We start from the raw sequence: 12532 nt of genomic DNA, 5'->3' as shown, positions 1-12532 counted from the left end.
GGCATAAGTCTAAAGTCCTTATTCTACTTAAGATTTTCACTATATTTTTACTCTTAAATATTTCTGGCATTGTCTTTATCATAATTTACCAGTTGATTCACAGTCAAGCAATCATTTTGGAAAGTTTAAGGAATTATGCCCAAAACCGGAAACCAAATAACCGGAGCAACTCTGTCAGTTCGCGTGTGGTTGCTATGGGGAACTTTAAATTACTGACAGTTATTTTAAGATGAAAATTTCAAACATAATGGAACTGAAAAATAATTTTGTCAACAACCGATATCTTTTAAAAGCAGGTTTAGGACCCTTGAGTTTATTTAAATTTGTCTTGTTTTGATGAAAAAATCGGTGAAGTTCTTCCAAAACCGATTTAAAATGTCACAATGAGGTTTTAAAATGGTTGAAGGTGATAATATTTAAATCAGATCTGAAATAATCAAAACCGTCATTACTTATTTAATTGAAACGAAAAATTCTGGTCTTCTAATTGAAACAATTTTAATTTCTAAAATACAAAACCCTTCATGATACCGGTTATTTAAACTCCTTTTTAAACCGTAACCGAGACGGATCGAGGTGGTTGACAATTGGTTGGCGACTGGCGAGCGAGCGCAAGTGGACAAGGGAGCCGTCGGTTCTGTCCGACTTGAGTGCTGCGAGCAGGGACTGGCTGGGACAACTGCAAGGACGATTCGATAGTGGAGGGACAATGGGCGGGCGACGACTATGGGCTCGATCGCGTCCGTTCTGCAGTGGCACTGCGGCCGCTGCGCCCTGATCAACCCCACTGAGCGCCCCCTCTGCGCCCGCTGCGGCCACCGCCGCCTCCTCCGGCCGCCCCCGAAACCTTCAGGCAGCCCCCAAAGGTTCGTTCCAACCCTGGCCTGTCGTAATGCTCGTGTCCGATTATTGCACTGGTCGCGGGCGGGCGTGCATGCACCCCTGTGCTCATAGGGTTGCGTTTACCCCCTGGAGCAACGCAGTCATCTCTCGTCGCTTTCGACCATTGACGACAATTGATTTTTGTTGTTGTTTAATTTAACACCTTGACAGTTTTGCCTTTTCAAACGCGATGGAAGAATTTTACACTGAAAGGAATTGAACTTTTTGAGTGCTGAAATTTAGCTCGATTAAAATAAAACTTATTATTTATGAGCAATTAATTAACATTTTGAACCGAATCATTTGGGTCATTTATTAGGATTCAAAATTAATGATTTTTGTTACTGTCGATAAATTCGTTGAAAGAAAAAATCCATCGCTATTAAATTCAGAGAAGTCCTTCGCGATAAAATATTCCTGGGAATCAGCTGTACGAGGAAAACTCTTTGACATATTAAATGGGGAAAAGGGGTCAACTCAATGCGCACTTTGTTTGCCTCATTCCTCTTTCTGGCCTGCTTTTGCCTTTTCCTCTGAGGTTTGTTTAGAATATTATGATCCTTGCTCCGCTCTGGAGAAAAAACTTGCTATCGTGTATATTCAGATACATAAAAAAGTAGACTCTAGAAATAGCGCACATCCTGCACTAAAAATAAAAAATCGGCCTCATGTGTTTCCAATGAACCCACCGTGGGAGATGCGAATTTAAAGATGACATTTCACTCTTTTTAATACAGTTGGGCTTCTTTTTCAATGCTAAACTGTCCGGTTATATAATTTTAAGATTGTAAAATACTCAAAAATACTTTTTTGTCTTTACTTTAAATATTAATGCTCTAAAAATTTACCTGTAGATATTTGTCATTTTAATGTTTGAGAAAATTGGCTTCAAAGTTTTCATTCTAATCAATTGGCGAAAACTGTCTCCTTATTGAAAATCATGATTTATCTCGCTAGAAGGTTAATTAAGCTCATAATTCGCGCACCGTTAGATAAATCACGACTAGAGGAATCGAAATCAGTCGAAAAAAATTAAAAAAATACAAAATTTTCAAAATAAATTTAGCGAAATCTTAATAATTTCTCTGCAGGTTGAAGTGAACAATTCTAAATAATTTCAATTTTTCCCTGTGTCAATCCACTTTAATTGGGGTGCGATTAATTAATATTGTGCAATCAACATATCGATTTTCGCGTAAGATAACCAACCACATTTATCGCATTTTTCCCACCCTTACGATTGTTATCATATATTATTTAATAATCTAATACGGTCCGAAAATTTAGTACTGACTTTTACCGTTCAATTAATGCAGTAAAAATTTAACTAAAAACAAACAATAATATCATTGATGAAAATTTAAATTAATATTTTAACTCTTAAAACATTCAACTTTAATCGCTCCAGGAACACAGCGAGTGATGTGAGATTGGCGAGTAAAGCAGAGCCTGAAGAAAGTCTATCCGAGGACGAGGAAGGACTTCTCGAAGCTGCTCTCGAGGTGCACCAGCACTTCAACGATATAATCCGGCAATCAGAACCAGAGCCAACCCAAAAGCCTCGAAGGCCAACCAAAAAACTCTCAAATTCTCTACCAAATCTCGCAAAAATTCCCGCCAAATGCAGCAAGGTAAGAGATTTTTTGCAAATAGCAATAGTAACTTTTTTATTTTCGCAAAAACTTTTCTCACAACCAAATAGAAGCCTAGTTTTCTACCTGAAACACTTTTGTTAAACCCCATACAGGTTCGGAGCGTGAGCGAGCCGCGCACCTTGTCCGGATGGCAGCCGTGCCGTGAGTGCAGAGCTGCCAATCGGATGGCGTGCGGCGCGTGCGCGCTGCAGTCGTGGGCCACAGTGCGCGAACAACTCCTGCGCGCAGCCTGGCCCCCAGCAAGGGACCCAGCGAGGGGTCCTGACGGCCCCTTGGAACTGTCACGCACCTCCACCGTGCCCAAGAGGGGCTCCGTCGTGACAGTCTCGCGTTGGGGACACTCGGACATTTCCACCCAACACCTCAACCAGGTATTTTTGGTTTTCTATGTATTATTCATTCACTTAAATAGATTAAAGCAGGCATGAAAAGGGTAATGTTCTGAATAGCAAAAATTTCTTTTGAAAGGCATAAAGAATGGATTCGAGGAATAATCGATTATACAGAACTTAGACATTTATTTTTTCTTTGGCAGAGGGACGCTTTGCATTTTTCCAGGTAGTCGGTGGTATGTTTTTGTGATAAAGTATTTGCTTTTAAGTCAATCAGTTGTCAGCTTTGATTCCGATTTCACAAAATTTTCCACTTCCAAGCCTTTCAAGCTATCTAAATTGTTGATTGCAGTTTATCTGACTTAAACAGTGTATTTTAGTTCACTTTATCCGTTTATTTACATTTTAATCGAACAGGAAATAATTTTCTGATTAAATTCATGCTACCAAATGGTTTATTTGATGTAATTTGTTTCTTCAAGCGTTTCTCAATGGTCGGATCTGTACCGAAAGGCATTGCTTCAACATTCCAACGACCCTTCCGTCGTGCAGCGCCGGTGTCCGTGTCCACAGACACAATCGAGTTTTACGTGGGTCGGATGTGGGCTTGCAAGAAATGCAATTTCGCCTTCAACTCGCTCAGCTCACAGGTATTAAAAATCCACCTTTCATCCTGAAAAAGAGTCTAACTGGGATTGGTCAGGCGTGCGAAGTTTGTCTCCAGCCGCAGTCTCCGCCTTCCGTGGCCGAGCCCAGAGTTACCACAGTTGCCAAGGTCGGCAGCCCCGAGTCGAGGAGTCCTGAAGGCCACATGGATGATCTGCCTGATCTACCCGATGTTTTGTCGCCGGAGCACGATTACGTAGAGCTCAAGTGGGCTTGCAAAAAGTGCACGCTCCTGAACGATGGCTCCAGCATGGCTTGCGTCGTGTGTGGTGGATCCAAACTTCGCAGCATCACTCAGGTAAGTCTTGAGTTTAGAAAATTGTATATGTATTTTTTTTGTGTCACCGACTTTTCTCACAAGAGAAACCTGGGTACGTTCCACTCTAACAAGCAAATTTTTTGCGCGGAAAAAGTTACGAGAAGTTTAGATCTAGCAGAATGTCATAAATAATATTAGTATGGCATCTTATTGATATTTCATGATCAAAATGTAAAAAGGCGCGATATTTATCAATTCTTGATCAAATTTGTTATGCAAACAAACTCTCCATGACGAGGCAGTTGGGATCGATTTGAAATGTTGGAATTTCTCACTAAATCTTGAGTTTTTTACGAACGTTAATGGCTTACAGTTCCTTTTATTTCGAAATAAATTATTTGAGGTAACTTTTTAACAGTTACGCAATATTTTTGTGTTGTAACTTTAAACACTAGATTTTTTCAATGATAACTAACGGTAAATTTTTAAAATCAAGAATTGAGATGACTAAAAATTAAAAAGATATTATTAGTCATAAAATGTGTGGATATTATCATTAAATAGTTTAAAAAATATTTGAACGTTAGATGCGCCTGAAGTCATCCATGATAAAATCTACAGGTTTTTGGAGAGTATAAATACCCATCAATCGATTTAACTCCTCATAGGGACTAATAGGGAGTCTTAATTCCTAAAGTCATTATGATTTAACAAAAATTGTATTTTTAAATTGATTTTTTAAGTTTTTCCTAAATGCTTTGTCCAGGTCTTAACTTGAAAACTTTCGACTGGCGGTCCATATATAAAAACATAACACAAAAGTGAACACATTTTAGGAAAATAATTGTATGTCATAGCAGAGCAAACGCAGGGTTCCCTTTTAAGTTGGTTATTTTTATTTATTAAAGTTAGAGCTGTTAACATCAGTATATTTAAAAATATTTACTCTCCTCCATAAAGCCACATTGAAATTGATTTTTAATCAATTTTTAATACATTACGTTCATTCAATTTATTGATGAGGCAGAAAAAAATCCGTTCAATCGTAATAAAATTTAAAAAATTATATATCAGGTCGAAGATTTGACTTTGAGGAAGGGCGAGTTTTGGGCGTGTCCACTGTGCACTCTGCGCAACCCGTTGAGCGAGCCGCGCTGCATGGCGTGCAAGGCGCACTCTGCAAAGAGCCCCGCCGGCCCGGCGGCCAACAACACTGGCGTCGTGCCGAGGGGCGCCGTGCCGAAGCAGCAACACCCGAAGCGGCACCAGCAGAAGCAGGTGGTGCGTCGCGGAGGCAACGCCACCCGCCACGGAGCATCGCGCGGCCCCACGGCGCCAAAGAGGCAGCCGTGGCAGTGTCTCAAGTGCACATACGCCAACAAAGCGGACTCGGTGGCCTGCGAGATGTGCGGCAACACGCGCGGCGCCCCGGCTGCCTCGTTGAACATCGAAGGACGTTTAGTGGAAAGAGCCTCGCGCTTTTCGGAACAGCCCAGCCCCATTTCTACCATTGATTTGTTCCCTGCAGAGGTCAGTGCGTTTAAAAGTGGTTTGGTACACGTTAACTATTGAAAATTATTCGAATCGGTGGCTACAATTAACAAGTATTTTATCAAATATTTAGTTTTAAAAGTTTGTTCTACAGCACACAACAATCAAAAGAGGACCTTGTTACAATTCTGCAAAATTTCTCAAAAATGTACGGAGCCCGTAACATATTTTCTGGGCAAATTTCTATTTTTAAATCCTCTTGTCGAGATCTACCCAACGGTGTGTGACCCTTTAGAAACTCTTTGTTTAGAAATAAAATAAGATTTCAAGTAGGGGAAAGTCCTCACCATGGAAAAGCCACTTTAAAAAAATATGCGGTACTACCTAGGCAAATTTAGACTTTTAACTGCATCACTATGAATAAAAAATGCTTTTCCGGGGTTTCACAGTATAAATCCTCTGTTAAATTTAATTTTTATTTCGTATCGTGCAGAATTGTGACGTTTTCGTGGACGACTCCTTTCCCCCAAACGACCACTCGCTGTACTACCAACCAGGCAAGCAGCAACAATCGGACGGGGTGGTTGTGCAGTGGTTGCGGCCTCACCAGATCAAAGCGTCAAACGATGCTCTGGAGTGGGTGGTTTTTCGAGACCCTCTGCCCTCTGACATCTCGCAAGGTGTTCTCGGCAATTGCTGGCTTTTGTCTGCGCTAGCTGTGCTTGCCGAACGGCAGGAGCTCATAGAAAACATCATGGTGCAGCACGAGGTAAAGAATTTCAATTGACCTGGTTAATTTTTGTACGGAAAGAGCAAAAGCTTCAAGAGAATTTAGGTCAATCGAAAAAAATCGAGGATTCGATCAGAATTAAGAATATGTGTGCAGTTTTTTTTATCACTAATTAAATTTAAAAAAAGAGTACCATACACAATATTTTCTATTTTTTATTATTATAACAAAAAGTTCTATGTTAAAAGGATTTGTGAAAAATTTTGCATTCTTGTCGGCTAGCAAAAAATCATTTACCGTCCTTTTAGATAAACTCTCGTGGCGCTTACCAAGTGCGGCTTTGCAAAGACGGAAAATGGACTACAATTGTGGTGGATGATCTTCTTCCCTGTGATGAAAAGTGCCATCTTGTTTATTCACAGGTATTATATAACTTGGTCTCATTAAAATTAATTTAAATCAGTGTTTTTTCCTCTTTCTAACATTTTTGCGTGGGAAATTTGTAATTCTAGGCGAAAAGGAAGCAACTGTGGGTGCCACTGATCGAGAAAGCGGTTGCAAAAATCCACGGCTGCTACGAGGCATTGGTTTCTGGTCGCGCAATCGAGGGACTCGCTACCCTGACCGGTGCGCCGTGCGAGAGCATACCTTTGCAGCCATCATCACTGCCTTCCGAAGAAGAGCTTGACAAAGACCTTATTTGGGCGCAGTTGCTCAGTTCGCGGGGCGCTGGCTTTTTAATGGGTGCGTCTTGCGGAGGAGGAAATATGAAAGTGGACGAGGACGAATATCACAGAAAGGGACTGCGTCCTAGGTAAATTATTGAATTACTAAGAAAATATTACTATGATATGGCTAATATTGATCTCTATAAGCATTTCTAATTGATATTTTTAATAAATTAAATCTCGCGTTGTCATACTGTACAGCACGCTGATTTGGATCCTCTCGCATTATTATTATTATTTTTGTTATTATTATTTAGAATATAAATATCACTAAACGAACTATGGATCCAAGACCACAGCTACTGCAATGTCTCGGCTGCGCATTTTGACTTATAAAGCACAAAGAATATCAAATACACAAAAAATTAAATTACAATTTATGCAACACCATTTCTTCGCATCTACAGACATGCATATTCAGTGCTGGATGTGCGTTACGTCGACGGTCTGCGTCTGCTTCGACTGCGAAATCCATGGGGCCATTATTCGTGGAAGGGAGACTGGGCAGACGCGTCTTCCACTTGGACGCCGCAGCTGCGAGAAATGCTCATGCCCAAGGGTGCGTCGGACGGCGTCTTCTGGATCTCTTTCGACGACGTCTTGAAGTAAGTTCTTCCCGATTTCCTCCGCAAAGAGCGTCTAAAGCGCCTTCTTGCAGATACTTTGACTGCATCGACATTTGCAAAGTGCACAAAAACTGGACTGAGACGCGACTGGAAGGCACACTGCCGCCTTTGGCCTCCATGCAGCACTTGTCCTGCGTATTGCTGACCGTCTTGGAGCCCACCGAAGTCGAGTTCACACTTTTCCAAGAAGGCCAACGCAACTCTGAAAAGTCTCAGCGCTCACAGCTCGACCTGTGCATCGTCATGTTCCGCACAAATAACCAGGCGCAGCCGGGAATCGGCCGCCTCGTTGAGCACAGCAAACGCCAGGTCCGCGGCTTCGTCAGCTGTCACAAAATGCTCGAGCAGAGTCAGTACATGGTTACCTGCCTCGCCTTCAATCACTGGCACACAGGTTTGCGAATTAAAACTAGTAAAATTTATTTTATTTTTCGCGAAAATTTTAATTTTTAAGATAGAAATTAAATTGAAATATATGTGGAACATTTCCCCGATATTGCATTACAATAAAAAATGGGCATAAAAATAACCACCATTAATAATTACCATTTTTTCAAATTTCCATTATATTAATTTTTAATATTTTGAAAATAATTGTTTGTAGGAATTGAGGACCCATTGCAGTTTCCGGAGTACGTCTTGTCAATACACAGCTCGAAGCACGTGCTGGTAGAGCAGATTGCTCCGCCGTCGTATGTGCTAGCCGACGCCATCATTAGTCTTACATTGGTCAAAGGCCAGCGGCACGAAGGGCGCGAGGGGATGACTGCATACTACCTCACCAAGGGGTGGGCTGGGCTGGTCGTCATGGTTGAGAATCGCCACGAGAACAAGTGGATCAACGTCAAGTGCGACTGCCAGGAGAGCTACAACGTGGTTTCAACGCGTGGACAGTTGCGCACCGTCGACTCGGTGCCTCCACTGCACAGGTAATTAAATATTAAATAAATTCTTGGAGTTTATGAATGATTGCAAAATAATAACATGCAGGAACTGCATAGACGCTCAAATAATTAATTTTAAATAATATCTAGAGTTTTTAATACAGAATTATTTTTTTTATCTGTAATTTTAATTTCACGTTTTGGTGCATAACGTATCCTGAGTTAGGCTTGTCACCTTGTGTTCCTTCAGGACCACCCTTTCTTTAATTTAGATTTAATTAATTTAATATGTTACTTATATAATTTTTCTTAATATTTCATTTTGTGACAGACAAGTTATAATTGTGCTGACACAACTGGAAGGAAGCGGTGGATTTGCGATTGCGCACCGTCTCACTCACCGGCTCGCGAACAGTGTTGGGCTCCACGACTGGGGTCCGTCGAACACGAATCACTGGCCCCTGATCGACTCAAAGGTGGACGGCTTGCACGCGCCCAGGCTCATCACCTGACTTGACCCAACCGGAATGACTGATAGACCCTTCCCAGAGCTGGCCTCTCTCCCCTAACTTGGTTCACCAATAGGTTTAAATGAATTCATCAATTAAATGATACTCTCAGTTTTTAATATTTATTTGCTCAGTTAATATAATTGAATGATTTGCTCTCTAGTACGTAGTGGATCTGAAACGAGAGTTTGGTGCTTCAGCAAAATACTCACTTCAATAATGGCTTTACAACTTTGTCATTCAGCCATCAAAGAAATGTGATTGCACAAACGATCATTGAGTCTGAAATTCTCTGTTGATTATTATGTTCTACTTATAATTGAAATCATTTGATGAAGTCATGAGTAGATGAAGAGCAGCTTTTGTGGCTTGGCGCCTCTTAGTCGAATGTAGCTGCAAAAGTGCGCATTTTCCAAGTGATATTTCTGTTGTTTTCCACGCGCCAATCGTAGAAATCTAGGCGTAAACCACGAGAAAAGAACATTTTTGGACAAACTTGTGTCTTACTACGAGGTTCGAAAGGAGCACTTTGGTCATTTCGATTTTTGATCAACCAACGTCTAGATTTTGCAATTGTAGGACAAACTTACTGATTATTGTACTCGTCGATTTTGCGCCTATTGTACCGTCGATGTATTTTACACACAAATAAAAATGATCAAAACGTGTTCTCAAATATAAATTGATACTTCTTTTCTGCTCCGCCAACCCTTTGAATAAGAGTGTTTATCTAGAAAAATATGGTATTTTATTGCAATATTCCAGTCTTTTTATGTTTTCTCTGAAATGGTAATACCAGGATAGGGCATAAGTAATGCAGAAAGTATCTAGAGCTTCAGTCAAGACAATATTGTATATTATTCATACTATTAATTTTTTGCTTAACTTTTTCTTAAGAATTAAATTTTGTTGCAAAATTGCTGACTTCTGTCAAAAGAGTTAATTGTAACAAAATTTTAACTCTCTGAACATTTTCAAACAATATGTTAAATGTTCTGGAACACCTGACATAATTATCTGTCAGTAAAACTCAAGAAGACGAAAATGTTCAGAATGACAATATGTATGACTAAATAGAATTCAGGAAAGTATCTCTATTTAAAATCAAGCTAATCATGATGATAGAATTAAAAACAAACGCATTTTTAACTTAGATTATTCTGATTTTATTGCGCATTCACAGATGTAACATTATGCAATTTTTTAATTTGTTCCAACAACAACAACAGTTTAATTAATGAGTTATCTAAAGAGGAGTCCCCGTCCAAGTTTTGATGGCATCTTTCCAGTCTCGTCCAAGAGCCCTGCCTGGAGGTCGGAAAGTAATGGCATCTTTGAGAGGTCTCCCCTGGCAGCGACAGCAGGTGATGACTTCAAAAGTCGCTTAGCAACTCTGGCTATGTCAGTCTCGCTAATTTGAGCTGAAATAAGTTTGTAATTTAATAACCACATGCCAAAGATGGGCAAAAATAAACATACAAATTTGCTTCATGAAGTATTCCGGACGTTTTCGCTCGCCAGTAGCAAGTACTTGTCGTCCGATATCCTCAAAGATAACAGGCCTCGCCTCCAAATTCATAAGTAACATTGACTGAAGCTGTGTTTTGGCCCGCTCGAGTTCCATCTTGCCAACAGAGCCAGCCATTCCAACCATTTCCTTGATGATCACTTCAGCCACCTGAGAATAATACAAATATTCATTAAGTGGGTTAAGTGACAAAATTTTGTCAGAAAATATACCTGTCGCAGATGACTTGGAGGAGCACTGGCGTGGATGCAGAAGAGGCCAGTGTCAGAGTAGGCATGGTTGTAAGCAGTAGCGTTGTACATCCAGTGGTATCTGAAGCAAAAAATTTGAAACTGAACTGTGAGGGGAAAAACAGGAAAATTTAAATTGTATAAAAATCTGATGGAATATTTTGCGTTCCTCAATTTTGCAGACACGGTAAGGGTAAAAAAATGTATTTGATCTCTACCAGCTTTTTAATGTGAATTAAAAAAGCATGCAATTCAGAGCCGCTATTAATTACAAGTTAATTAATTTTGATCAAAAACTGGAATGAAAACAACCAAATTAATTAAATTTATTTGATTTATATTCAACATTTATCTGAAAATTGAAATCCAATTAATTTTTTAACAATCTAGTGATGCAGATTTTTCGCTTTTTTTCGATTGACATTGAACTTCACACAAGAAAATAAATTTAAACAGAAAAATACTGACCTATTAAGAACATTAGTGTACAATCTCGTGTACATCCCTTTTCCAGGTCCGCCGGCGCTGAAGGATCCCCCACCACCCATCATCATATTCAGCACGCAAACAGCGACAAAGTCGTCGTCCTGGTGGCCAACAGCTTCCAGGCCAATCACCATGTGTGCCAGCTCAGGCAGGCCGGAGGGGCCTGCATGTTGCGGGACACGGGTCTCATCAAGCTGAATGCCGCCGGTCCACTGCGCGAAGGAGGTGTCCACCTCTGGTCCCTGGCCGCTGGTCCACGCCGGCCGTTTCTGAACAAAGTGCTTCTCGGCAGCGGCCACCAGCTGCTCATGAGGAACTCCCACGCCCGCCAAAACCATACGCTCTGGCACAAAGTGTCTGGGAATCAATAAAAAATGGTTAGAAAAATTAAGAAGTCAATTTATTAATTTTAAACTGGTAAATCTCTTAAGAGTCAGAATTAATTTCTAATTCACCTAGAAAGGAAGGAAAGAAGAGTATGTCGGTTAATGCGGCCAAGATTGGCCTCTGGGCAGATCTTTGGCAGGCCAAGAGTGTTGTCCTGGAAAGCAGCTGCGTGTACCATATCAGTCAGGATCGTTTCCTGCTCAGGCCTCATAGCCAAAGTTTCCAGTTCGAATTGCACTGTCTAGTGACAGTTATATTAAGAAGTTATTACATCATGAAACCTGAGAAAAAAATACCATTCTTGCGAAATCAACTTCTTGGTCTGTTAGCCTCGGTCGAAGGACTGTGTCTGCAAGGACACTAACGACACTGTCAACCCCTCTCGTGTCAGCTGATGCAGCGTAGATGAATGTGTCTCGAGATGACTGGCAATCGCAAATTCCACCGTGCTCCTCCAAAACCTGCATGATGTGGTCACGGTCCTCATATTCGGCGCTTGACTGCAAATTGTTAAAATAAATAAAACACGTGTTGATTTATCTTTATGCGTAACTCACTGAAAATGCCAATTTTTCTAAAAAGTGGGACACTCCACTAGGGTAGGCGACTTCGTAGCGACACCCGGCGTCGATGACCACTGAAAAGTCATTTTGACGTAACAAAATAATCATCCTAAAAGCTACAAAATGCTTCACCTCCAACAGTGCAAAACTGTCCGAAGTTGTCCTCGGTGGCAATTCTCATTCCATTTGACAGCCTAGTGACTCGAGTTTCGTGGGGTTGCCCTCCAGGAGAGGCAAAAACGGCCGAAGGCAGTCCTGGAAGGGCCTGGGACAAAGGGGGAGGGGCAACGGCGCCTCCGTTGCTGCTGCAAAGACTCCGACGAAATTCATTACGACGACTGAAACAAGATAATTATCAATGTCAATAAAATAGTACCTCCGGTGAGCAATTGCTTACAATTTAGGTCTTAAAATCCGCGAGAAGGTGCTACTGATCCTCGTGCGGGCTGCCATTTTTCCAATTTCAGTGATCCTGTCATAGGGGTCTCTGGCGTCAACTCAATTTAAAAGGGACGAAGGCGCCAAGGCGGCAGGAATGCGAAGCGCGCAAGGTGTACTAGGCCGAAGACCACAGCT

General features: G+C 41.1%; 2 protein-coding genes across 2 annotated transcripts; one reads left to right on the top strand and one right to left on the bottom strand.

The window, feature by feature from the left end:
- The first annotated feature begins 555 nt into the window (after positions 1-555).
- Positions 556-9444, top strand: LOC135942446 (calpain-D-like). Its single transcript, XM_065488565.1, has 13 exons — positions 556-866; positions 2291-2513; positions 2630-2908; positions 3352-3519; positions 3573-3833; positions 4869-5324; positions 5779-6054; positions 6324-6437; positions 6528-6829; positions 7151-7348; positions 7402-7763; positions 7974-8298; positions 8585-9444. The coding sequence occupies exons 1-13, from the start codon at positions 727-729 to the stop codon at positions 8763-8765; spliced, it is 3285 nt and encodes a 1094-aa protein (XP_065344637.1). The 5' UTR covers positions 556-726; the 3' UTR covers positions 8766-9444.
- A 460-nt stretch (positions 9445-9904) lies between these two features.
- LOC135941640 (mitochondrial-processing peptidase subunit alpha) lies at positions 9905-12504 on the bottom strand. Its single transcript, XM_065487224.1, has 9 exons — positions 12354-12504; positions 12089-12294; positions 11951-12030; positions 11690-11893; positions 11462-11634; positions 10989-11363; positions 10503-10602; positions 10242-10440; positions 9905-10183 (listed from the first exon to the last, which is right to left on the bottom strand). Exons 1-9 carry the CDS (start codon positions 12407-12409, stop codon positions 10005-10007), a joined length of 1572 nt encoding a protein of 523 aa, XP_065343296.1. The 5' UTR covers positions 12410-12504; the 3' UTR covers positions 9905-10004.
- Between the last annotated feature and the right edge of the window lie 28 nt (positions 12505-12532).

Source organism: Cloeon dipterum, chromosome 4, assembly GCF_949628265.1.
Source record: "Cloeon dipterum chromosome 4, ieCloDipt1.1, whole genome shotgun sequence".
In the NCBI taxonomy this organism is placed as follows: Eukaryota; Metazoa; Arthropoda; class Insecta; order Ephemeroptera; family Baetidae; genus Cloeon; species Cloeon dipterum.
Note: the sequence above shows the minus strand (reverse complement) of the source record. Positions and strands in the feature narration are given on the sequence as shown.

Bases quoted from the DNA above. Each gene is read 5' to 3' on its own strand.
- LOC135942446 (XM_065488565.1), top strand. From the start codon at position 727: ATGGGCTCGATCGCGTCCGTTCTGCAGTGGCACTGCGGCCGCTGCGCC. The intron at 2,909-3,351 runs GTATTTTTGGTT...TGTTTCTTCAAG, and splicing joins CCACCCAACACCTCAACCAG to CGTTTCTCAATGGTCGGATC. The intron at 3,834-4,868 runs GTAAGTCTTGAG...ATTATATATCAG, and splicing joins AACTTCGCAGCATCACTCAG to GTCGAAGATTTGACTTTGAG.
- LOC135941640 (XM_065487224.1), bottom strand. From the start codon at position 12,409: ATGGCAGCCCGCACGAGGATCAGTAGCACCTTCTCGCGGATTTTAAGA. The intron at 10,603-10,988 runs GTCAGTATTTTT...TTTTTGCTTCAG, and splicing joins TACACTAATGTTCTTAATAG to ATACCACTGGATGTACAACG. The intron at 10,441-10,502 runs GTATATTTTCTG...TATTATTCTCAG, and splicing joins CTCCAAGTCATCTGCGACAG to GTGGCTGAAGTGATCATCAA.